General features: G+C 27.5%; 4 protein-coding genes and 1 non-coding gene across 10 annotated transcripts in view; 3 read left to right on the top strand and 2 right to left on the bottom strand.

The window, feature by feature from the left end:
* The window catches only part of LOC111681145 (dynamin), an 8,321-nt gene extending 4,461 nt beyond the window's left edge, over nucleotides 1-3,860 (bottom strand). Inside the window, exons 1-2 of one of the 4 annotated variants that reach the window (XM_046946892.1) lie at nucleotides 3,722-3,860; nucleotides 2,354-2,722 (exon numbers count right to left, since the gene is read on the bottom strand). In XM_046946892.1, the coding sequence (XP_046802848.1) occupies nucleotides 2,354-2,499 (146 nt within the window). In that variant the 5' untranslated portion in view covers nucleotides 2,500-2,722; nucleotides 3,722-3,860. Of the gene's footprint in view, nucleotides 1-2,353; nucleotides 2,983-3,691 lie in introns of those variants that run through there. The other 3 variants (XM_023442868.2, XM_046946895.1, XM_046946893.1) reach the window with 3 other exon arrangements.
* A 1,167-nt stretch (nucleotides 3,861-5,027) lies between these two features.
* On the top strand, nucleotides 5,028-6,482 carry LOC111681161 (60S acidic ribosomal protein P2). The gene is made up of 3 exons (XM_023442886.2): nucleotides 5,028-5,183; nucleotides 5,444-5,855; nucleotides 6,244-6,482. The coding sequence occupies exon 2, from the start codon at nucleotides 5,445-5,447 to the stop codon at nucleotides 5,784-5,786; it is 342 nt and encodes a 113-aa protein (XP_023298654.2). The 5' UTR covers nucleotides 5,028-5,183; nucleotide 5,444; the 3' UTR covers nucleotides 5,787-5,855; nucleotides 6,244-6,482.
* LOC111681162 lies at nucleotides 6,098-6,175 on the top strand. The gene has a single exon (XR_002762635.2). It is a non-coding gene; the product is annotated as a small nucleolar RNA Me28S-Am982 (small nucleolar RNA).
* Nucleotides 6,483-8,247: 1,765 nt separating the features above from the next.
* LOC111681146 lies at nucleotides 8,248-9,690 on the top strand. The gene has a single exon (XM_023442869.2). It carries the CDS (start codon nucleotides 8,338-8,340, stop codon nucleotides 9,577-9,579), a length of 1,242 nt encoding a protein of 413 aa, XP_023298637.2. The 5' UTR covers nucleotides 8,248-8,337; the 3' UTR covers nucleotides 9,580-9,690.
* Nucleotides 9,691-14,678: 4,988 nt separating this feature from the next.
* On the bottom strand, nucleotides 14,679-24,398 carry LOC111681152 (protein abrupt). 3 transcript variants are annotated; one of them, XR_006940222.1, is made up of 3 exons: nucleotides 19,393-19,545; nucleotides 16,946-18,612; nucleotides 14,679-15,202 (listed from the first exon to the last, which is right to left on the bottom strand). XR_006940222.1 is itself a non-coding variant. In XM_046946281.1 (2 exons), the coding sequence occupies exon 2, from the start codon at nucleotides 18,387-18,389 to the stop codon at nucleotides 17,010-17,012; it is 1,380 nt and encodes a 459-aa protein (XP_046802237.1). In that variant the 5' UTR covers nucleotides 18,390-18,612; nucleotides 24,382-24,398; the 3' UTR covers nucleotides 15,183-17,009. The 3 variants fall into 3 exon arrangements, 2 of the variants coding, with proteins under 2 accessions (XP_046802237.1, XP_046802236.1); XM_046946281.1 differs by lacking the exon at nucleotides 19,393-19,545 and adding an exon at nucleotides 24,382-24,398 and having other exon boundaries at nucleotides 15,183-18,612; XM_046946280.1 differs by having other exon boundaries at nucleotides 15,183-18,612.
* Between the last annotated feature and the right edge of the window lie 657 nt (nucleotides 24,399-25,055).

Below are 25,055 nucleotides of genomic sequence, written 5' to 3'. Positions count from 1 at the left end.
TCTGTTCTAGTTCTGTTCTAGTTCTGTTCTAGTTCTGTTCTAGTTCTGTTCTAGTTCTGTTCTAGTTTAGTTCTAGTTCTGTTCCTGTTCTGTTCTAGTTCTGTTCTATTCAAGATCTGATCTAGTTTTGTTCTATTCTAGTTCATTTCATTTCTAATAATTTGAGTTCACTCCTAAAAATCCCTAATCTTTGCATCTACTAATATAATGTCTAATATCTTCTGTTATAAATAGAACCTACAAATTTAAAATATTCATTCAATATTCAACAATATAACTACCCCATCAAACTCTCTAGACACATTACTTTTCAAATACAAAGCATATGATAGTAACCACCACCCCCTACGCAATATCGACAACATCATTTGCTTTAACGCCCCCTCCACCCACATATAGAACACAAATAAAATCGATACAAACTGTAACAATTATTTACACTTTACTACCCTTGCTCTAAATCTGTGTATCAAGGAAAAATGTATAAAAATAAACTATAGGCACTTAAATTCACCCCCACCATACATATCCAATGTTTAGAATAAAACTTATTCCTGTTATTGTCAGAGGCCTAGTTATGTTCAAAATAGTTTGACAAGTTTTCTTTATTTCTCTTGTCATTTCCTTGTTTTTTTCTCTTCGTCCTATTATGGGATTTTATTTTTAAATCCTTTTCTATACCAATTAATAACATAATTGTCAAAGTTGTCACAATTAAGTTTGTTAGTTTATTTCTGGTACAACTTGTAATTTGTAATTTACTTTACATTTATTGTTCTAGTTATATTTTAGTTATAATTTTTCTCACTTTTTTATCGAGTTTGTTAAAGAAATTCTATATTTGTTTTGTAAATGTCATGACTATTTGACATTTTCCTTTTATTGGATGTTGTTGGACATATTGTAAATGAGACTTTTTTTAGATTTTGCAGACATAGATTACATGTGTTATTGATTACACCTGAAAAGCAATTAAAGTTTAAGGAAATTAGAGCTATTTTGAGAGAAAAATCTGTTCTAGTTCTGTTCTAGTTCTGTTCTAGTTCTGTCCTAGTTCTGTTCTAGTTCTGTTCTAGTTCTGTTCTAGTTCTGTTCTAGTTCTGTTCTAGTTCTGTTCTAGTTCTGTTCTAGTTCTGTTCTAGTTCTGTTCTAGTTCTGTTTTAGTTCTGTTTTAGTTCTGTTCTAGTTTTGTTCTAATTCAGTTCTAATTCTGTTTTAGTTCTGTTCTAGTTCTGTTCTAGTTCAGTTCTAGTTCTGTTCTAGTTCTGTTCCAGTTCCGTTCTAGTTCTGTTCCAGTTCCGTTCTAGTTCTGTTCTAGTCTTGTTCCAGTTCAGTTCTTTGCTGTTCAAATAATTTGTGCAAAAAGTATATAAAATGATTATAAAATGTTATTATGTAAAACTTTGTATTATTCTAAAAATATTGAATGATTCTTCTCCATTATATAGGTGTTTCTTCTTTTATAAACCAGTTTTATATATTTTGTCCCAAATGAATAATGCAAAAAATTGTATGTATTGCCAAAATCAATAAACAAATAAACTTCAAAAAGAAATAGCTAAAGAAAAAAGCAACAAAAAAGTAATTTATGGTCTTTCTTAAAGTTGACGTTTAATAACATAAATGGTTTCAATATTTTGAATAAAATTAAGGAACTAGGTATAATATTTGCCAAATAACGATTTTCTTTGCTATAATTAGCAGAAGAATATTCAAACAAAATGCACAAAATTGTAACCAGAAGTCACTATATAGAGAATATTATGGATTGGATTTTAAATCGATAAGAGACAATACAATGTTATAAATTGTGTTTGTAAATGAAATAGAAATAAATTATTTATAAAATTGATTTTTTTGGCAATTTATAAAGAAATTTTGTAACTTTTATTAAAAATTTAAAAGTTGTTTATATAACCCAACAATTTCTTATTGAAACACCCATAGTGTTTGAAAAAAAACGGTAACTTTGCTTAAAGGACAAATACAAAAACAACTAAACTGAAAAAAATGAGAGCATTACAGTAAGAAGAAGAATCAATGAAAGAAAATGTCAAGTAGAGAGAGAGCAGCAAACAGCAAGAATTTTCATGAGGAAAATTGCCATTGATTTTTCACCAAACAATATCACAATGGATTGTTGTATTTGGCATTGGCTTAGAAAAAACAACAACAACAACTACCCAAAAAATAACTAGATACGACATGTTGTTAACGTAAGGAAAAACTGGGGGCGGAGTCTAAGAGAGAAAAAAACCCTCAATGATAACATTGATTATTTCAAGAAAGAAAGAAAAAAGTCGTTTATATAAAACAGCAATAATATCCTGATTTCATTAGACAAAATACTTACTTGCCCACAAAGTTTTCCAAGACAGAACTTTTACCGGCCGATTGACCACCTACCACCGCTATCTGGGGCAAATCTAACTGCATATGCACGCCCAGTTGGGTGAAGGCATCCTGCAGCTTATTAACAATAGGAATTAAATTCTCCATGTTGAGGATGTAATTATCGAAGTAATGAAAAGACTAGGTTTTCTTTTATTATTTTTTTTTCTTTTTTTGTAAAAAGAAGGCAACAAGAAAATTTCCAACACCTTAAAAAGGTGTCAGAAATTTTTGTTCTAACTTCACTTGGTAATTCGTAGGTTTTTTATTTTATGTTTTTTTCTACACTTTTTTATAAATTTTTATTTCTTTTCACTTTAGCTAATTGTTACTACAATTAAAAGATGTTTAATTAATAAATTGTTTAAATTAACACTGCTTTTTTTACATAAATTTGGATTTTTTTACAATTTTTTCACTGAGTGTTAAATCTTTGGTATCTATCAGGTTTACGAATCGTTACACGACTAAAATTTCGATTTTTTTCACTTATTCTCTTTGCTTTTCATTATCATTCAATTTTACTACGTTTTTTGCTTTATGAGGGTTTTTTCTTGGCCTCTTCTCTGGTCTGCTTTGTATATTACTCCACTTCCAATAAGAATTTTTGAAAAAAAACGACAAACGTAAAAAAGAAAAACAAAAGAATGTCAGAAAGAAAATAATGACAATTGTCAAAACTGCTCAAACCGAACAAATGACACACGCACAGAAAGCATTTTAACAACACAAATCTATGTTTTAACAAATTATTTGTTTATTTCAATTATTAACAACCAAAATTAGTTAATAATTTTAATTAATTTTTAATAAATTATTTAATAGTTTATCTTTTTCTATAAATCAACAAAAAAAAATTATTTATTGTGAGTCATTCATAACGGCGACGACTCATCATTAGCCACATACAATGCATTTGCCAGACAGGGAGAGAGAGAGACAAGCAAAAAAACACACTCAAATAACAAGTGTTAAAAACAGGGTTGTTTCTAAAAGACAGCAAGAAAAAACACAGAGATGTTCTTTTCCACACATTACAAAAAAAAAACGCCATGAAAACTTATAAAATCTTGTTAATTAATAAAAATTAAACAAATTAACTGCAAAATTTAACAAATTTAAATAAAAAACTTTAATTTTAAACAATTTCTTAATATTTTAAACAATTCTTTTAATTGCTTATAGTTTTATCAGCATTTAAACGTCATTTTCCATTTTTTGCACTTTTTTTTTCTTTTGCAAATTTTTTTAAGGTCACTTTTTTTTCTTATTAAGTAAATTAAATTTTTTAACTATTTACACTCTATACTTTTCTTTTTATTTAACTAACAACTTCTTTGGAATGTAAACTAGAAACTTTATTGTATTTTGCCACAATTTTCTTAAAGTTTTATAACATTTTTTTTAAAAAGAAAAACTCCGTTTAAGATTTTTTTCCTTCCTCGCAAGCAGCGTAAAAATCAATTTTTGACTGAGCCCTCAGTGCACAACAAAGCCTGGTGAAGTTTTCAGTAACGGCGTTACACTTGTTAAGTGACAGCGTCGGCTTTGCAAAAATAACTCAACCGGCTAAACAAAATCTTGTTCAATTATATAAATTTTTTATTTAGAATTAAAAAATTTTATAAAATTAAACAAATTACAAGAAATTTGTTTGAAAATTGTCGCTATTTTAAAATTAAATGTTTAATTCGTTTAAAAATGTTTAAAGTTAAATAAAGAAAATTTTCTTTGAGAAACTCTCATTCAGCTAAATTACATTTGTCATATTTGTATTTTAAAATATAAATATATATATTGATAAGTTATAAAAATAGCTTATTTAGCTGAATATAAAAAAAGAGAATAAAATGTTGTCCAGCTATCTGAATTGGCTGAAATTTTGCATCCTTTATACAAAATATGGTAAAAATCAAATTCAGCAAGTTAAATAATTATATAAAGCTATAGTTTAAATTGAAATATATATATTTGATTATAAAAATATATATAATAGTTTATTCAGCTAGCTGAAATTAACAATTATGTGATAATAGTATATTGTTATAATAAACAAATAAAAAATTATTAAATATTACAAATGTATTATATAAATATTCAGCTAGCTGAATTGTGAAAAAATCGATTTAAGTAACTTTTTTCAGTAAGTGATTGTTTGGATTCAATTTTTTTTAATCATTTTAAAATATTTTGTTGCTAATCAGATAACTGAATTATCAAAATTTACTTTTTTAGCAAATTTTCTTTTATATTATTTATAATCAATGCTATATAAATGCAATTCAGCTTGCTGAATGTCACAAAAATATAATTCAACTGGCTGGAACCCTTTATAATGTAATTCAGCAGGCTTAATCGTTAGATAAAAACCTATTTTAACTGAATTTTTAGAAAAACAAAACTTTTCATAAAAACCGATAATTTTTAGTAAGAAATCAACTTTAAATTTGATTATTTTAAAAAAAATATTGAACCAAACAGAATTTTACTTATTTTTTCATAATTTTCAACAATTTTTTCAACAAATTTATCTCAAAATTATAAAATTTACATAAAAAATCACAATTTTATCATAAAGATATACTGTTTTATCTTACTGCCTTACCCATTGAACAACTGCAGCTAACTTCGTTGTAAACAATTACTGTTCAATATTAAAGTATATGTCAGAAAGCGGAAGTTACCTACAAATGTCAACTAGCTGACAGCTTTCTTTTCGTTCTAAATTTTTTAAACGAAAGTTGTGTTTTTTCTTGTGCTGTACGCGTTTCGTGTCAAAACTAAGGCTTAAAGTATGTTAATTTTTTTAAAAGAAATAAATAAATTAGATTAAAATAATAATTTAAAGTGTTTTAAAGAAGACTAAAAGAAATAAAACAGTTTTTATGAAAAGATGTTAAAGATAAAATATGCTTAAAAAAGCAGCATGTGAAATAGAAAAGAAGAAAATTGTGATTTGATGAGAAAATTGTTGATTGTTGTTAATATTGTGAAATTTTTTAAAGGAAATTTATTAATTTTCTTATTTGTTGGAATTGTTTTTTTCCTTTAGAATGCGTTACGTGGCTGCATACATGTTGGCTGTTCTCGGCGGTTTGGAAGCCCCCAAAAATGCTGATATCGAAAAGATCCTCAGCTCTGTTGGTATCGAAGCTGACAGCGAACGTTTGACCAAAGTTGTCAGCGAATTGACTGGCAAGTCTATCGAAGAATTGATCGCCTCTGGTCGCGACAAATTGTCTTCCATGCCTGTCGGTGGTGCTGCTGCCGCTGCTGCTGCTCCCGCCGCTGGTGGTGAAGCCGCTGGCAAGAAGGAAGAAGCCAAGAAAGAAGAAAAGAAGAAGGAAGAATCCGAATCTGAAGATGACGATATGGGTTTCGGTCTTTTCGATTAAACATCTTGAAATCGCCACCATTAACATCCACCACAACTTGGTCTATAACGTGCAAAAGCTTGTCAAAAGGTGAGTGTTGTGTGAATATGTGTGTATGAGTCATGTTAGTGTTCAGTGGTGGGGAAAAGAGGGAGACTTGTTTCTTGTTTTGGTTTTGATAAAAATGTAAACAAATCTTACTTTAATCCGGTTTTTATCTACTCAAGATTTAAAAATGTAAACATTTAAACAAAATTTAGTTTGTTTATAAGACTTTTGTAAATATTTAGTAAGATTTTGTTTAAATCTACTAAATTTTAATTTAAACGTTTTTTTCATGATGAACAAAACTTACACCATCTTTCGACTGTACATTCATTGATGCTATATAAGTTTTACTGATACGTTTTTAAAAAGAACTTTTTTTTAAATTTATTAAAAAAAATTGTAACTAATTTAATTTTTTTTTCTATTTTAGCCTCTTTAACCAAACAGTTTGGTTTTCTACCACAGCTCTCATTCCTTAACCCACCAGCCATCATTACAGCCGGTTTAAAACAATTTGACGATTTTCTTTTTGCAAAAGAATTTAAGATAATTGTTTAAATTTTAAACCTGTACAAAATTTTGTATTTTTTAAAACAAAAATGAGAGTTTTATTTCTGTGAAATAAAACTGTAGAATAAATTGCAAGTTTTTACACGTTAAAGAAAAAAATTCTATAATGTTTTATAATTTTTTAAATAATTTGTTTAGAACAGAAGTTTTTCTAAAAATCTCTGTGGAAGTTTCAAAATTCTTTAAATTTTTTAGGTTAGGTTTTGTTTTTTTATTAGTAAATTTCAGCTTTTTAAGGATTACAGCTTTAAAATTTGGATAATTAAGTGGTTTCCTAAAGGAATTTGGCTGATCTACTACAATCATCATTAAAAGGTAAGTTTTCTTTAAATTTTTCATTATTTTCAAAATCTTTTTAATGATGATCTTAAACATTACCATCTTTCGACTGTACTAACGTTGATGTTAACTTTTTAACTGATTCATTAAAAAAAAATTATAAAATTTCAAAAATTTTACAAAATTACTAATAAATTTGTTTTTTTTTTAATTTTTCAAATTACAGTTAAACCTAAGCCAAATCTTGGAAACAATTGGATTCAACCCAAAAATGCCCGCTGGACTATCTAAACTCTCAGAATTTGCTCATTTTTAATATTCTTTTACAAAATTTTAAACTTCAAAAGATTTCAATAAATTTTAATAAAAACTAAAAATTTATTTGTATTTTATTGATAAAAAATCTTTAGATAGTTGTTATTGTTGCAATAACTGCAGAAATAGTATTGTTTTTGTAAAAAGTTTTCAGATATAGATTTCCCCGAAGAAATGTTCTTTAAATGAAAAACAAAGGAAAATGAGTCAGGTTATGGTTAAACGATAGTGATTTGATCAGCAACAGATTGCTGAAGACCATCAATACCCTGTCATTGTATTTAGAAGCGAAGAGGTAAAAATGCTTCAAAATAGTGTAAAAAGAAGAGAAATGCTTAAATGGAAGTTCTTTAATGATTAATTAACAGAACGTCAGCATACTGACACTTTTTGTTGTTGTTGTAACAGTTCGACTGTGGCCGATAGTTCTTTCCTGGGGCAAAAAATTTCGGTTAATACAGCTGTCACTGGGTTGACAATCTTTGGCCGAGTATGACTCGGGTCGTTCCGGAGTGAAGATCCAATTGTCATGGGAACGATACTGTCACTATAACCAGCATCTTGCAACAGCTGGGGGAAACATTTTTAATAAATAAAAATATTTCTTAAAAGCTTTAAGCGTTTACAACAAAATTTTGTCAAAACTAAAGAGGAATATAAGATAACGCTTAATTGTGAAAATAAAACATAACGACCAACAAGGAACGAAGCTAAAGAACATTAAAACAGAGAAATCTTCGAATAAAAATACAATTTTTTAGGTTAGGTTAGAAAATTTTCATTAGCTTAAAAAAAATTTCCAAAATAATACAAATTTTCTAATAAAATAATGCAAAAATGAATAGCAAGCTTCTTTGAACTTTAATTTTTAATATAAAACCTAAAGCTTATTAGGAAACTGAGTCATACAGCCTTAAGGTAGTTAAACCTTCTGTTATAGATAAAAGAAAAAATAAAACTAATTTTAACTTACCGACAATGTAATTAAGTAGAAAAAACGATTTAATTATTGAATTATAGTATAAAAACACAGAAATTTAGCACTAAATTTGTAAATTTTTCAAAATAAACTTTTGTTTAACTAACGCAATAAAAATACAACACTTTTGTTGACAAAATAGAAACAAAACTAAAAAACAAACATTTTACAACACTTTCATGTAAAATCAAACACTTAACAACACTTTTTATTGCAACAAAACAGCTGTTAAGGTAAACAAACCCCTTTCACTGCACCCCACCGCAAAACAATCAAAAAACACAAAATTAGAAAACCACACACATCATTGTGGTTTTATTTATTATAAAATATACTAAATAACTAAATTTTATTTATAAACAAAGAAACTAAAACAAAAAAATGTTACGAAATCAAGCAAAAAATAAACCAATAATAAAATTCTTTATTCCCGCCTCACAAACGCCACAACAAACGAGATTAATTCATGTCCAAAATCATGTTCTCTTCAATAAAAATACTGTCATTTTTCGTCAAGGAAAAATTATGGGTAAATTGTTTGGAGATCGTGTTAGTGGCAGCAAGAAACGTTGGTTTCCCTCTACAGAATCTTCCCAGCCGGGTGGTAATAGTGTTATGTTTAAACAATCACAATTTGGCAAAAAACCCAATGGAGGAGGCAAAAATGCCACACGTCGCATGACTGTTTTAAATAAATTGTTTATGAAACATGTAACAGATCTCATGGCCACTGGGGAAATATCAGAAACAATATTGGGCAAGGGATTACAAGTGTCGAGAGTGAAAATTTCCCAGGATTTTGCTTATGTTAATGTATTTTGGTTGTCAACCGGAGAACCGGGAAAAGATGCTTTATTGGAACATGAACTACAACGTTGCTCGGGTTTGCTAAGACATGAACTCTCACAGCTGGGACTAATGGGCGTTGTGCCGCGTATTAAGTTTGTTAAGGATAAGTTATATACAAATATGAATCAAGTAGAGGCTTTATTGAGAAATATGGATTTTGGTGCGGAGGAAGAGGATGATGATAATGAGGGAAAAGAAGATATTGATTATTTAAATAAACATGCGGCAGAAACTATGAAAGAAGAGTTTTACGGAGCCGTTAATGTAGAAAATAAACCCAAAGTGGTGCAAATTAAAGAAGAAAATCAGGAAAACTTAGTCAACTTGCCAGAAATAGATGCAAATGTACCCAAAATGAGACATGATGTTTTGGGTTTAGACCATAAAGGTATTATGTTAAAGATTTTAACAAAAATGCGTAAATCTAAACAGGCATGGGATCAACATTTACAAAATCAATCATTGGAATTAGATCAAACAACTAGCTCGGCTATACCGTCTACCTCTTTTGAACAATTAAACAAAATCAATGAAAAATTAGCCAAAGCGGCGGCTAATTCTGAGAAATTTGAAGCTTTTCTAGCTAAACGTAAAGAGAGACGTAATACTCCGGAACGTAAAAAGTTTCGTGAATCCGATCATCATATTTATGATGAACATGCTGGAGAACAAATCGATTATGCCGACATGGTATTAAGCTCACGACAGCGTCAGTTATATGAGGCTGAAGATTATTTGCCGGAGGAGGAAGTGGAGAATAGGAAACATAAGTAGTAGTGTTATTATTTAGTTACTTAAGATGAAATGTTATTGTATTTGTTTATTAAGAATTTAATAAATATTGTTGTTAAAAAAAATTAAGGAAAATCAATGATGGATAAAATAGTTTAAATACATGAGCTGTTGTCTTATCTTGAGAGTAGTTAGTGGTTTAGTTTAAAGTCAAGGTTGTGATGTAGTTTGTGGATTTCTAGTTTTTTACCTTTTCTCGTTTTCATTCCAATTCCAAACTCATTTTTTTCTTCGTTTATATTTTGTTCTCTTAATAGTTGTTGTTGTTCTCGTTTTTTATTGAAAATATTTGTTTTTTTTTTAATTTTTAATTTATATTTTTCTTATATAATACAAATTTTTTTATATATATATAATTATCTGTTTCAGTTATTTTTTACAATTTTAAATTTGCTGCGCGTTTGAAAATGTTTTATTAATCTATAATTAAAGTGTTTTGTTTGGATATTCTTAAACTGCTTTGAGGTTATGTTTTAAAATTTAAACAAAAAAAAAGATTTAAGGAAAATAAGCTTTGTTTTGTTTGTGTTTTTTTAACAAACAAGAAAGGAAAACCAACCAGTCTAGAACCGAACTAAAACAGAACTAGAACAGAACCAGAACGGAACTGGAATAGAACTATAATAGAACTAGAACATAACTAGTAACAGAACATAACTAGAACTGAACCAGAACTTAACCCGAACTGAACTGTAACTGAACTTGAACTATAATAGAATGAAAGTGAACTGGAACAGAACTAGAACTGAATTAGAACTGAACAAGAGCTGAAAAAGAACTGAACCAGAACAGAACTAAAACTGAACCTGAACTTAACTAGAACTAAACTGAAATAGAACTGAACAAGAACTCAAATAGAACTGAACTAGAACTGAACTTGAACTGAACTTGAACTGAACTTGAACTGAACTTGAACTGAACTGAACTTGAACTGAACTGAACTTGAACTGAACTTGAACTGAACTTGAACTGAACTTGAACTGAACTTGAACTTAACTTGAACTTAACTTGAACTGAACTTAAACTGAATTTGAACTGAACTTTAACTAAAGTTGAACTGAACTATAATAGAACTAGAACTGAACAAGAACTGAAATACAACAGAAGTAGAACAGTAGAACAGATATAATAGAACTAGAACTGAAATAGAACTGGACTAGAACTGAAATAGAACTGAACAAGAAGTGAAGTTGAACTGAACTTGAACTGAACTTGAACTAGAACTGAACTTGAACTGAACTTGAACTGAACATGAACTTGAACTGAACTTGAACTGAACTTGAACTGAACTTGAACTGAACTTGAATTGAACATGAACTGAACTTAAACTGAACTTGAACTAAACTTTAACTAAAAAGTTGAACTGAACTATAATAGAACTAGAACTGAACAAGAATTGAACAAGAACTGAAATACAACAGAAGTAGAACAGAACTAGAACTGAAATAGAACTGTACTAGAACTGAACTAAAACTAAACTAGAACTGAACCAGAACTAAACTAGAACTGAACTAGAAGTAAAATAGAACTGAACTTAAACTGAATTCTAACTAAACTTGAACTAGAACTAGAACAGAACTTGAACTGAACCAGAACTGAACTATAACTGAACTATAACTGAACTAAAACTGAACTAGAACTGAACTAGAACTGAACTAGAACTGAACTAGAACTGAACTAGAACTGAACTAGAACTGAACTAGAACTGAACTAGAACTGAACTAGAACTGAACTAGAACTGAACTAGAACTGAACTAGAACTGAACAAGAATTGAACTAGAACTGAACAAGAATTGAACAAGAATTGAACTAGAACAGTGTTAGAACTAAACTAGAACTGAACTAGAACTAAATTAGAACTGAACTAGAAGAGAAATAAAAGTGAAATAGAACTGAACTAGAACTGTGCTAGAACTGAACTAGAACTGAAATAGAACTGAACTAGAACTGTGTTAAACTAAACTAGAAGTGAATTAGAACTGAACTAGAGTTGAACTAGAACTGAGCTAGAACTGCACTAGAACTGTGATAGAAAAGAAGTTTACAAAAAAAAACTTTTAAATTATTGAAATTTCTGTTGATTTTTTCATTTCTTCTTTAAATATGTCATCTGTTTAACTTATGTTTTGCAGTTATTTTAACAAATTTTATTTTTATAACTTTTTTAAACAGTTATTTTAACAGATTTTTTGTTTTTGTAATTTAAATTTGTATTATTTCTTTATAATAAATGGCTTTTTTAATGTTTTATATAATTCTTTCTTTTGTTTTCTTTTTTTCTTGTTACGAGGTATATAATTCTTGTTTTTTAAATATTTGTTAATGAGTTTTGTTTTTGTTTATTTTTATTTGTTATGTTTTTAAGAGACTTTTTTACTATTATTTACTTAAGGCTGTAATGAAGTTATTTCCTTTTTTTGTTGTGTTTGTTTTGTATATAAAAAAATCTTATAAAATTATAAAAATTAATAAAAAAAACTTATTTATAAAACTTATAAACTAAATGGCAATACAAGTCTTTTCGTTAAAAAAAATTAGTAAAAATTAAATAAATATTAAGAAAATAAAAAGAGATTTTTGTGAGGTTAAGAAGGGGGAAGTGAGGAGGAGGAGTAAGGGGTAGATTTGTGTAACACAAGTTGTACTTGAATTGTTATAAAAAAATAATAATAATAAATTAGTAATAAAATTATAAATAAAACAAAGAAATAACTTTGTTAACATTTAAATTAAAATAAAAATAAATTAAGTTTTGCTTTATAAATCTAGAAAAGAAAATTAAGTTAAAATAAAAAAAATAAATTAATAATTAATAAATGCAGAATTGGTAAAAAATTTCTGTTAAATTAAAAAAATTATAAAAATTTTTAATAATTTAAAAAAAATCTTTAAAATATAATTTTTTTCGTTTTGCATTGTTTATTTGTACAGTTTTCTTTTAAGAAATAATATTTATGTTTATTTTTTTAATATTTTTTTATAATTTTACTTAAGAATTATTGATTGTTTTTTATGTTTTTTTTTTTTTGTAAAAAATATAGTTTTTTTTCTGTTTTGTCTTTTTTTTAATAAAAAAAAAAACACAAATCTTATTTTAAATAAATATATATTACGAAGCAGCATTTTTTGTATATTTTTTGTTGTATTTTTTTATAATGTTTTATTAATAAAGTTAATTAATATGACTTAAGCTTTACCTCATCATAATGATTAAGAGTGTAAGTAAGTGTTTTAAATAGGAAACCTATGAAAACTGAAGCATTTTATAAGGATTTTAAGCGAAGCAAAATGTGAGTAAAATTTAGTTAGGAAAAGAACTTTTTGGAAAAAAAAAACGATGAAAAAGTTTCACTGTGAGAAGTATTTTCTTTAAAACAATGACAAGACAAAACATTGGGCTAGTAGTCTAGTATGTAGACTGGTATGTAGACTATTCTGCAGTCTAGTCTGTAGACTATTCTCTAGTCTAGCCTATAGTCTGCAGACTATTCTGAAGTCTAGTCTATAGCCTAGTCGGTAGTGTAGTCTATAAACTAGTCAGTAGACTACAAAATAGTCAAGTCTAGAGACTAGTCTGTATTCTAGTCTATGGTCTAGTTTATAGTCTATGATCTACTCTACATTCTAGTATCTAGTCTGTAGACTAGTCTATTATCTAGTCTAGAGAGATATCTATAATCCGGAACAAGAACTGGACTAGAACTGGACTAGAACTGAACAAAAATTAGATAGAACTAAACCAGAACTGAACTAGAATAGAACCAGAACTAAACAGGAACACAATCACAACTGAACTGAACTAGAACTGAACTAGAACTGAAATAGAAGTGAACTAGAGTTGAACTAGAACAGAACTAGAACTGAAGTAGAACTGAACTAGTACTGAACTAGAACTGAACTGGAACTGAGCTAGAACTGAACTAGAACCGAAATAGAACTAAACCAGAACTGAACTAAAACTGAACTAGAACTGAACTAGAACAGAACTAGAACTGAATTAGAACTGAACCAGAACTGAACTAGAACTGAACTAGAACTGAACTAGAACTGAACTAGAACTGAACTAGAACTGAACTAGAACTGAACTAGAACTGAACTAGAACTGAACTAGAACTGAACTAGAACTGAACTAGAACTGAACTAGAACTGAACTAGAACTGAACTAGAACTGAACTAGAACTGAACTAGAACTGAACTAGAACTGAACTAGAACTGAACTAGAACTGAACTAGAACTGAACTAGAACTGAACTAGAACTGAACTAGAACTGAATTAGAACTGAACTAGAACTGAACTAGAACTGAATTAGAACTAAACTGGAACTGAACTAGTACAGAACTGAACCAGACTTAACTTTTTCTTAAAACCACAACTGAAATCTAGAGACTAGTCTAGTCCATAGTCTAGTCTATAGTCTAGTCTATAGTCTAGTCTATAGTCTAGTCTATAGTCTAGTCTATGGTCTAGTCTATAGTCTAGTCTATAGTCTAGTCTATAGTCTAGTCTATATTCTAGTCTATAGTCTAGTCTATAGTCTAGTCTATAGTCTAATCTATAGTCTAGTCTATAGTCTAGTCTATAGTCTAGTCTATAGTCTAGTCTGTAGTCTAGTCTGTAGTCTAGTCTATAGTCTAGTCTATTAACTAGTCTATAGTCTAGTCTATATTCTAGTCTACAGTCTAGTCTATAGTATAGTATATAGTGTAGTCTAGAGACTAGTCTATAGTCTAGTCGAGTCTAGAGACTATTCTATAGTCTAGTCGAGTCTAGCGACTAGTCTATAGTCTGCGTCTAGTCTTTTGACTAATCTGTAGAATAGTTTATAATCCAGTCTGAAGTCTAGTCTACAGTTTATTCTGCAGTTTACTCATTCTAGTCTATAGTCTAGCCTATGGTCTAGTCCATAGTTTAAACGATAGCATAGTCTATTGTCTACTTGTTGTTTAAAGAAAATTCTCTTTCCTTTTAGATTTATCTCTTATTTTTCACTACTTTTTGCAATATTTTCTTCAAGAAAACTAAAAAAAAATAGTTTAATACTTTCTTTTAAAGCTTTTTTTTTTTCAAAAAAAGCTCTTTTCTTAAACAGAATTTCATCAATTTACTAACGCTTAAAATTATATTATTAGATATATAATTAAGTGTTCATTTGTATAAAATATGTATTTAAATACTAAACATACTGACTGGCTTAATAATAATAAATATTGTATATAAAAATAAAATTACAAAAATTAAATTAAATAAAACTTAAATTTTATAAAAAGCTTAATATGTTAAGCTTAATAAAAAATATTTTTTTAATTTACAAAAAGTTTGAGTAAAAATAATGAGCTTATCTTATGAAGAGAATTAGAGAGTAACTTATATTTTTGTGGCAAAAGTTTTTCTTTCTTTTTTCTTAATTACTTAATATTTATATAATACATCTGTTAGAGAGCTTTTTCATTATATTTATACATTCTTACAATTTGTGTAGCTTTTCTTTTTGATTAATAATTTAAAAAAAAGAAAGCTAAAAGCTTATAGATTTATTATAGATTCTGTTTGTTTTTTTTATTAAAGATATTTTTGTTTTGTTTTTAATGTAAAGTTCGTTTAATGGCTAAAAAAAGGGAAATAAAAATATTTTATAAATTATTTTTATATTAATACTTAACGTTTTTGTTAAAAGAAAAGCTTTATAAAGTTTTTAGAAAAAAAAACTTGCAAAAGTTTTTAAGAACATACATTGAGAAAAGGAAAAGTTTTCAAAAGCTTTGTACAGATTTTTAGCATAACTTTTGTTGGAAAAGTTTAACGGATTCAAAAGAACTTTTTGTTGGAAAAGTTGTTTAAGCTCTAAGCCATTGTTTACTATAAAAGTTGTTCATATAATAAGCAAGCTTTCATTTTGTTCCAATTCTGAGCAACTTTTTACTAGAAAGTTGTTAAGCTTCTAAAGAATTTTTTGCTAGAAAAGTTGTTCAGAATCTGAGGAACTTTTTGATATTAAAGTTGTTCAGATTCTGAGGAAGTTATTCATACAGTTAGCAAGGAAGCTGTTTATATAATAAGCAAGTTTTTACTAGACATGTTGTTACAATTCCGAGCAACTTTTTACTATAAAAGCTTCAGAGGAACTTTTTACGAGAAAAGTTGTTCAGATTCTAAGAAACTTTTTGATATAAAAGTTGTTTAGATTCTGTGTAAGTTTTTCATATAATAATCAAGTTTTTACTAGACATGTTGTTCCAATTCTGAGCAACTTTTTACTGCAAAAGTTGTTCAGTTTCAAAGGAACTTTTTACTAGAAAAGTTGTTTAGTTTCCGAGTAACTTTTTAATATAAAAGTTGTTCAGATTCTGAGGAACTTTTTGATATAAAAGTTGTTCAGATTCTGAGGAACTTTTTGATATAAAAGTTGTTCAGATTTTGAGACATGTTGTTCCAATTCTGAGCAACTTTTTACTACAAAAGTTGTTCAGCTTCAGAGGAGTTTTTATTAGAAAAGTTGTTCAGGTTCAGAGGAACTTTTTACTAGAAAAGTTGTTCAGCTTCAGAGGAACTTTTTACTAGAAAAGTTGTTTAGCTTCAGATGAACTTTTTACTAGAAAAGTTGTTCAGTTTCAGAGGAACTTTTTGACATAAAAGTTATTCAGATTCAGAGGAAGTTGTTCATATAATAATCAATTTTTTACTAGACATGTTGTTCCAATTCTGAGCAACTTTTTACTAGAAAATTAGTTCAAACTTTGAGCTTTTTACTGGAAAAGTTGTTCTGACTCTGATACTAGAATCTTAAGCAACTTTTTACTGAAAAAATTGTTTAGACTAGACTCTGAGCAACTTTATACTAAAAAGTTGTTTAGATATTGAGCAAATTTGAAGAGATTTTAAGCAACTTTTTACTAAAGCTTTTTTAGAAAAGTTGTTTAGATTCTCTGTAACTTTTTAATAGAAAAGTTGTTCTGATGCTGCCGAACTTTTTTTATTATATAAGTTTAGGTTCTGAGTAACTCCTTACTAGAACAGTTCTTAAAATTCTTAAAAGTACATAAAAAAGCTTTTATTATATAAAAAAAAGCTCTTAAAAGCTTAAGCAAAGATCCTTTTTGAAAGAAATTATAATTCGTTCTTGTAGCATATCGAAAATCATCTCTTCCGCCTTAAGACTATATGACAGCTTAAGTCTTAAAAGCTTTTCTCTTGTATAATTCTTCAGTATGTAATAAAACTTTTTTAGTCTTATAAGCTTTTCAAAGCTTTAAAAAAAATCATAATTAATTATAATTTATAAATATTGGCTTTGTTTTTCTATAACTATACATTAGTAAATAATTATTATGTTTTAGTTTTAAAAACTCACAACTTTAGTTTTAGCGGCCTATAAAAGGGGAGATAGAGAGAGACCATTTCTCCTTAAGATATCCTTAAACCAAATGCGCGGTACCAGGTTCCATTTTATAGCCCATTAAATGATAAGGAGCCTCACCGAATTGCGCTGCACTAGGACTGTCGGCACGTTTAATTTGAGCCAAAGCTTGAGACATAACAGCGGCCGCATTGGCGGCAGCTGCTGCTCCAGACATATTTAAACCAGACATAGTACCTCCGGTATTGGAAGCACCTCGACCACGTTTACGTTTGGGTAAAATGCCTTTGCGTGCCATATAGAAACGTATTGTGGAAACGGGTATATTAAACATATTACTAACCGTTTGGAAGGTCTGACCTTTGGAAACACATTTGGCCGCCTGTTCTAAAGACTCTTCCGAACGTCGTATACGCCTAAGGGAGCAATTATTATCCATAGATTGTAGCATAGAATTATTGGCGGTAGAATCATGTTCTGAATCAGCCATGGCACCACCAAAACTATCATCCTCATCATGGGCCACATAATTATGATCTTCTTCGACAGTGGAATCCATATGATGTGACATTAGATGGCCGGTGGGTGGTGCAGGTGCAGCTGTATTGGCATTTTGACTATTTTCATAATGTTCATAGGCATTTGAAGTGGATTCATCGCCAGAGTCATTAGGAGCAAATGAAGAAGCTGCTACGGCCGCCAAAGCTAAAGGATTTCTCATAATGGTTTTAAGATTAGCAGGATTTAAAACTTGCAGATTTTGTGAAAGTGTCGAGTGATTTGAAGAGTGTGATGGTGTGCTGGTGGGTTCCTTTTTAATAACAATTTGTTGTTGTTGTTGTTGCTGCTGTTGTAATTGTTGTTGTTGTTGCTGTTGTGCAGCATTTGTCTGTATAGTACTGGCTGCTGTGGCGGTTGTGGTTGTTGTCGAATTAGTGGCTGTATCCTCCTCATCTTCATTACTCTCTGCCGTTGTATTGTTGGCCATATTGTTGTTATTATTATTGTTATTAGAACTTGCCACATTGACCTTACCACTCATGGCTTTTAGCTGATTCAGGTTTAGTGCAGCATCTGAACCATATAATCCTCTAATACGCAACTGTTCGGCACATCTTAGTAATTGAGGCAAACCAGCCTGGGTAACATTTACCTCACCTTTATACATAAAATCCACCAAAGCCTGTATCTCCCATAATTTAATTTCTGAGGGTAATATAATGACAGGATGTTTACAGGGATTTTCCGCCAAAATACTTTCAAAATATGAAGAACAGGCGGCCAAAACTAAACGATGACAATGCACCTGATGTCCTTCACAAGCTAATGTGACATCTACGAAACGTTGACCAGCTAAAAGCTGGGGAAATGCTGCTCCTATACTGCCCAAATGACTGTTCCAGCGTACACAAAACTCCTGACGATGTGAAGGTGTCATTTTGCTTGCGACCACAATGTGCTGGAATTTTTACTTGTTATTCGTTAAGAAGTTAAAAGTTTTTGTTATATTTATATCGTTTTAAAAATTAAGAAGAAGACTAGATTTGGAAGATTTGTTGTTTCGTTTTTTATTCTCGTTTTTGTTGTTTTTTAATATTTGCAAAAAATCAGTCCTGCAAACGTTTTTTTAACAAAGTTTGAAAGTGTTTATGTTAAATTACCTAAAATGAAAGAAGAAAACAAAAGTATTAATAAAAACTTAAATTTCCAATTAAAATTTTTAAACTCAAAACACTTTTTTTAAGGTTATGTTGAAAAATTTTGTTAATAAATTAAATAAAATAAAAATTAAAACTGTCAAAGTTTCCAAAAATGTGTCAGCAATATAAAACAATTTAAATTTCTTAGCTAAACCCCATAATAAGAAAACTAACTTTGAGGTTAGGTTGAAAAAATTTGTTAAATATTAATATTTTTTGAAAATTTAAAACTCTATAATGTGTATTCGAGTAAAATTAATAAAACTGTTTAATATTTTGTTTAAAAATTTCTCAAATTTTAAGTTTTAGGTTTTTAAAATTAAAAAAATATTTAAATTTAACAAACATTTTTAACTGTCATTTGTTTCTAAACTTGTGGGGTTTTAAGTAATGTTTAAAATTTTCAATTCTAATTTGTTTTAACGAAATAAGATTTAAGGTTAGGTTGAAATTTTTGTTTAAATATAGAAATTTTTGAAAAATTAAATGTGTAGCCTTAAGTTTTACATAAAAAGAAAATAATAATGTTAATAAATTTTCAATTTAAAGCTAAATTTTAGAAATTAAATTTGAGGTTAGGTTAAAAATTTCAAGAAATTTTTCTATTAGTTACATAAAAAACCTTGATAAATATTAAATCCCTTAAGGATCATGAATAAGTTTTGTTATAAAAATGATTCATTATTTGAATAAATAATAAAATTGAAATACAATTTTGTAATAAAACCAAAATTATCTTACACATATACAAAATTTATTTATTATAGCTAGAACTCCAGAAAAAAGTAAAGTAATAAAGAAAATCTATAATAAATATTAGGTACTTTTTAGACACACACACTCTATTTTATTCTATTATTAATAATAATTATACTCCGTCTTGTATTTTAAACAAATGACGCCAGGAAGACACAAAGACAAATACTAAAAGGTAATATTGAAAATTTACAGCAGTCGCAGCAGCAGCAGCAACAACACCAGCAACAAAAAAATAAAATAATAATAAAAAGAATAATAACAACAACAACAAAATATACCACATAAAAATACTGCAGAAAAATAGCTTAAAAGAACAATTTTTGAACACTGTACTTAATATACAATATAAAAAAAAGAATTATTATAAAAAAAAAACAAAAAAACAAACAAAAACAAGGAGAAGCAGCAAAAAAAACTAAAAAATTTACACTTATACATTTAACATAACCTACACACGGATTTTGCTCAAACAAACACACACACTTAGGTACAAACATATAAATAAACTAAAACCCAAAACTAAAAAAAAAAGTTAATAACAAAAAACAAGAAATCCTCAGGAAAATATAATAAAAAAACATTAACAACAACAAAACATAAAATATTGTTGTTGTTGTTGTTTGGTATAAACATTTTTAAGAGCCTTTGAAAAAAACGTATCAACGAATAAGGAGAGATGCTTAAAATGACACAATACAGGAGTGAGTGAGAGGTTAAATAAAAAAAAACATAAAAATTTAACAAACAAAAAAAAAAACAAGGAGCTTGCTTGTGTTTTTATACAACAACAACGTGAAAAAATTAAACATTTATTATAATATTTCTTGTTGTTTTTTTTTTCTTTTTTTTCTGCACAATAGCAAAATATATAAAATACAACAACTACAATAATAATAATAATAACAGAGAGCGAGAGCAGCTAGCAAGAAGAGCAAGAAAATAAACAAACAAAAAAATAAACCAAAACAAGATTCTTAACAGTGTTGCCATTAGTTTAAAAAATATATAGGGATATAAAATGAAAGCAACAAATCGCATGTTTTTGTTTGGAAAAGCTTCTCAGTAACTTTTTTTAATTTACAAAAATTGATAAATATGTAAGCGACGTTTTGTAAGACCTGATCCACACTAGGAATCATTTATTAAGAAACTTTTTCTCAATTCTCTTTTGAAATTTACAACAGTTGATAAATATGTAAACAACGTTTTGTTAAACCTTCTCCACACTAGGTAACTTTTGTTGAGAAACTTTTTCTTAATTCTCTTTTGAAATTTCCTTAGACCTGGTTCACACTAGGAAACTTTTTTGGGAAACTTTTGATTTTTGTGTTTGAGAGAAAGAAATATCAGCGATCTCTTTCTCTCACACACAAAATCAAAAGTTTTCCAGAGTAAACCAGGTAGTAATGTTTACACTAAGACCTAGTTCACACCTGGAAATTTTTATTGAGAAACTTTTGATTTTGTGTGAGTGAAAAAGAGATGTTTGCTATTTCATTATCTTTCTCTCACACACAAAAATCAAAAGTTTCCTAGTATGAACCAAGTCATAGAAATATTTGTTTCAGAAACTACATATTAATTGGATTAATTGGTTGTTGCACGAATGAGAAGAATAACAAAACAAAGCAAGTTTTCGAGTGCGAAAAACTTCGTACCGCGAAAGAGATGAATGATATTCTTTCTCAAGCAAAATCAAAAGTTTCCCAAAAAAAGTTTCCTAGTGTGGGCCGGCAGTTGGAAAAGTTGTTCTCAGCCCACTTCTTTTAAAAATGTTAAATAGATTCTGTGCAACTTTTTGAAAGTTTCATCAGATTTTGTGCAAATTTTCTTAAGAAAACTTCAGCGTCATTTTTTAATAGATTTTGAACAAATTTTTGTTAGAAAACTTTATAACATTCTTAGATCTGGTTCACACCAAAGCATTACATGCTTTTTATACCTCCTTCGCGTCAAAATCAGCTGACATGATCGCTTGTGACGCTTATAAAAGTAGATCTACTTTAAGCAGGCATTCTACGCTTTTGTGCTTTCTCAACATAAACATTGACAAAATTCAAGACTATGGTAACACTGCAATATACACTACTATTAATTGAGAGTGTATCCAGAAAGTGTGGTATACAAAATGGAATTGAACCAGCAAAGTAGTGTATTAATAGAGAAAATAACTAAACTTGAAATACAATTGCGAACGCCAGCGACAAACGTTGAACTACAGGACATTTATTTAGATTTAATATTAAAAATACATAAAATTAAATATTTTTTTAAGAATTTTAACTTAAAATTAGCAAATGGTAAGGGTTTTACTCTATGATACTCTAGTTTAAAAACATATTAAAAGGAAAAGTTGTAAAAATGTAAGAAATTTTATTTTAATGTCTTTAAAAAGGATCAATGTTTTATAGGTATTAACTGAAAAAATATTTTAAATAATTTTGTCGTCTGCATCGTTAATTGTAAAATAATTATATTATTGCGAAGAAATTCTAAAAGTCTACTTGTGTGACCGCATGTAGACAGGAAATAAGCAAGAAAAACGTAAGAAATAAAGAACAAATTTTTTTCGCTTAAAAAAATATATATATATTTTTTGTGCTAATATTGCTGCTGGTATATGGTATTTATATAGTACATACATATATATAACATGCCCAGGAGAGTGGAGGTTTAAAACAAATTTTTATTGTCATATATACAATTTCAAGATATTTTTTTTTTTGTTGCAAAATTTTTAGTATTTTTATTTGGCTCTTCAGAGTTTTTAAAATTTAATTAGAAATTTGTTAGTTGGGTGGAGTATTTAATATAATGCAGATATATTTTTTTTTCTCACAAAGAGCCCTAGTTTGGGGGATTTTCTTTGTTTTTCTATATTAAAGTAATTAATGCAGTTTATTGTTGTTGATGAGGGTTTGAGAATGGAAGATGGTCACAAAGAACTTAATTAAACAAATTTCTTTGTTTCATTTAAATAAAGTTCGTGGGGATGCTTTTTTTCTTCATTCATATGATAAAGATAACAAATTTTTAAAATTTCGCTTAAACAAAAATTGTTTTTTTTAATTAAGTGTTATAAAAATTAAAACTTAAAAATAGTTAAATTTAGGAAAATAAATGAAAAAAAATATTTTTTTTAATAAATTTTTTATTTAAAAAAATATTTTGGAAAAAAATTATTTTTTGTTGAAATAAACTAAAAAATTAAAATTGTCATAATTTGCTAATAAAAAGTAAAATACAAAAAATTTTTAATTTTAACCTTAAATAGCAAAAATTAACTTTGAGGTTAGGTTGAGAGAAATTCCTAAAAAGCAATATTTTTTTTTTTAATTAAAATTGTAAAATATTAATTTGAATGTAATTTATTTAAAGCCATAAACATTTTGTAATAAAACATTTAAATTTTGAAAACTAATATTCGATTAAATTGTAAACTTAAAGTTATGACTTTTAAGCCTTTAAAATTTATTATTGTTTTTATGTTTATAAATTTATAAAACTAAATTCTTTTAAATATAATTTAACTTTTTTCAAATTAACTTTGTTTAGGTTGTAAATTTATTTTTATATTTTCAAATTAAATTCAAACTTACAAAATCTTATTTTGAGGTTAGGTTTAGTTGTTAAGAAATTACAAATTTTAGGAAATTTTAATTGTCAATAGCACTTTTAAAATTCTACAACAAGGCGCATTAAAATTTCATATAAAATAACAACAAATTCAAAAATAAAATTTGAGGTTAAGTTGAGAATTTTGTTAAAAATTTAAGTTTCTTACGATTTTTGTATATACAAAATTTGTGAGAAATAGTTTCTTTAAGAAATTTTCTTATTTCATTAATAAATTGGTATTTATTTTTAAAACACACCCATTCCCATAAATTATAATAATTATATATTTTTTCTTACGATTTTTTTTGTAGTACTGCGCGCGTCCTTTATAATTTTAGTTTGTTTATGTGTGACTGTAGTAGTAAATTTTATTTCTTTGTTTAATTGAAAATCGTTAAAATATAACAAAAAAAAAGAAAGATTTGTAAATAACAAAAAAATTATACTTCAAGTTAAACATAAAGAGCGGGGAAATAATATTATAGAAAAAAACAACACATTTGCCAAAAAAATTATATAAAAGATGCCACATAAAATAAAATATAGCAAGTTAAAATAGGGGAAAAGGACTTGAAAATTCAAAAAATAGTTTTAAAGAAAATGTAAATAGTTTAAAAGAAAAAAAGTAACAATTAACATTAATTTTTGCTATAAACAAACTTAAATTACTTTAAAAGTTTTTTAAAAATAACAAATTTTTGCTTTAAATTTGTTAAATTAACGATATTGGGTTAAATTCTGGGAGTTGAGCTGAGTTTTAGCGGAATTTTCTTTAACACCTAAGTAAATGGTTATTTTTAACAATATGGCAACCTGATTTATAACATTGCCATTCTTATGCTCATTTGATAATCACACACACTCACTCTCTCTCTGCCATTGTTATTCGCTGAAACGCTATGAAATTACTGAAACATAACATCGCGCAAAAAAAAAGAAAAACAAAACGAAGAAGCAGCAAAAAACAAACAAAACAAAACAAAAACTCGTATAAAAACAAAAGGAGTATTTGTTATTTGAATGTATTTGTGAGAATTACTAATTTTTTTTAAATAAATTCGCTTGCTATTAATGAAGAATGAAGAGCACAGAAAAAAGATATGCAAAATCTAACAACAAAAAAGAAGCAAGACAATAACAACATCAAGGCAGGAGACAAAAAAGAAGTATCTTTTTTGTTTGAATTTTATTTTCCTACTTAAATGGGGGGTCATTACAGAAAATGGATGCTAAAAATGATTTATTAAACAGGAAAATCTTAAGTAATGCTAAAACTAACAAAGCTTGTAATTAAAATTAAATTATAAAAAACTTGTTAATTTCTAAAATATTTTAGTCTTGATTTAAACTTACCCCTTTTGTCTTTTATTGTTATTAATAATTATAACATAATTTTTGACTTTTTCTTTGATAATTTTATCACATTTATAAAGTTTTATTAAATAAACTTAAAATTTCTTTTTATTTTTTTAAATTTATATTTTATAAAATTTCCCTTTTTTTATTCAAATTTTAAAACAAATCATAATAAAATTATTGATTTTTCTCTTAATATAGTTTTTCTTTCTTTATATTCTATCAATATTATTTAATTACACACGCGGCCTTTCGAGTCGTTCGCTCCTTTTTCGCGTCGCACTATTGTTAAAATGTTTAACAAAAAATCTTCTTCATTTTCACTACGTTTACTTAAATTTTTTTGTTTGTTTTTTGTTGTTGTTGTTGGCTGCTTGGCGTTTTCTTGTTGTTTCTTTTTCTTTTGCACAATTTTTCATAGCAACAACAAAAACAACAACAACAAGCATCAGCTCTCTTGCATTTTGTTTATATTTCTTGTTCAATTTGTTCCTTTATTTACCGCAAGCGCGTTCTATTCTAGTTTGTTTTCAATGTAACTAGTGTTATCAATATACAAATTAAAAAAAAAAACTCGCTACAATTTTGAAAATAACATTAAAATTACAAAATTAAACTACAAATTGGCAACACTGCTGTAAACAGCCAAACACATAAATGCCAAAAACTGT

The sequence above is a fragment of the Lucilia cuprina genome, chromosome 3 (genome assembly GCF_022045245.1).
Source record: "Lucilia cuprina isolate Lc7/37 chromosome 3, ASM2204524v1, whole genome shotgun sequence".
NCBI classification, from domain to species: Eukaryota; Metazoa; Arthropoda; class Insecta; order Diptera; family Calliphoridae; genus Lucilia; species Lucilia cuprina.
This window is presented reverse-complemented; position numbering and strand designations above follow the sequence as displayed.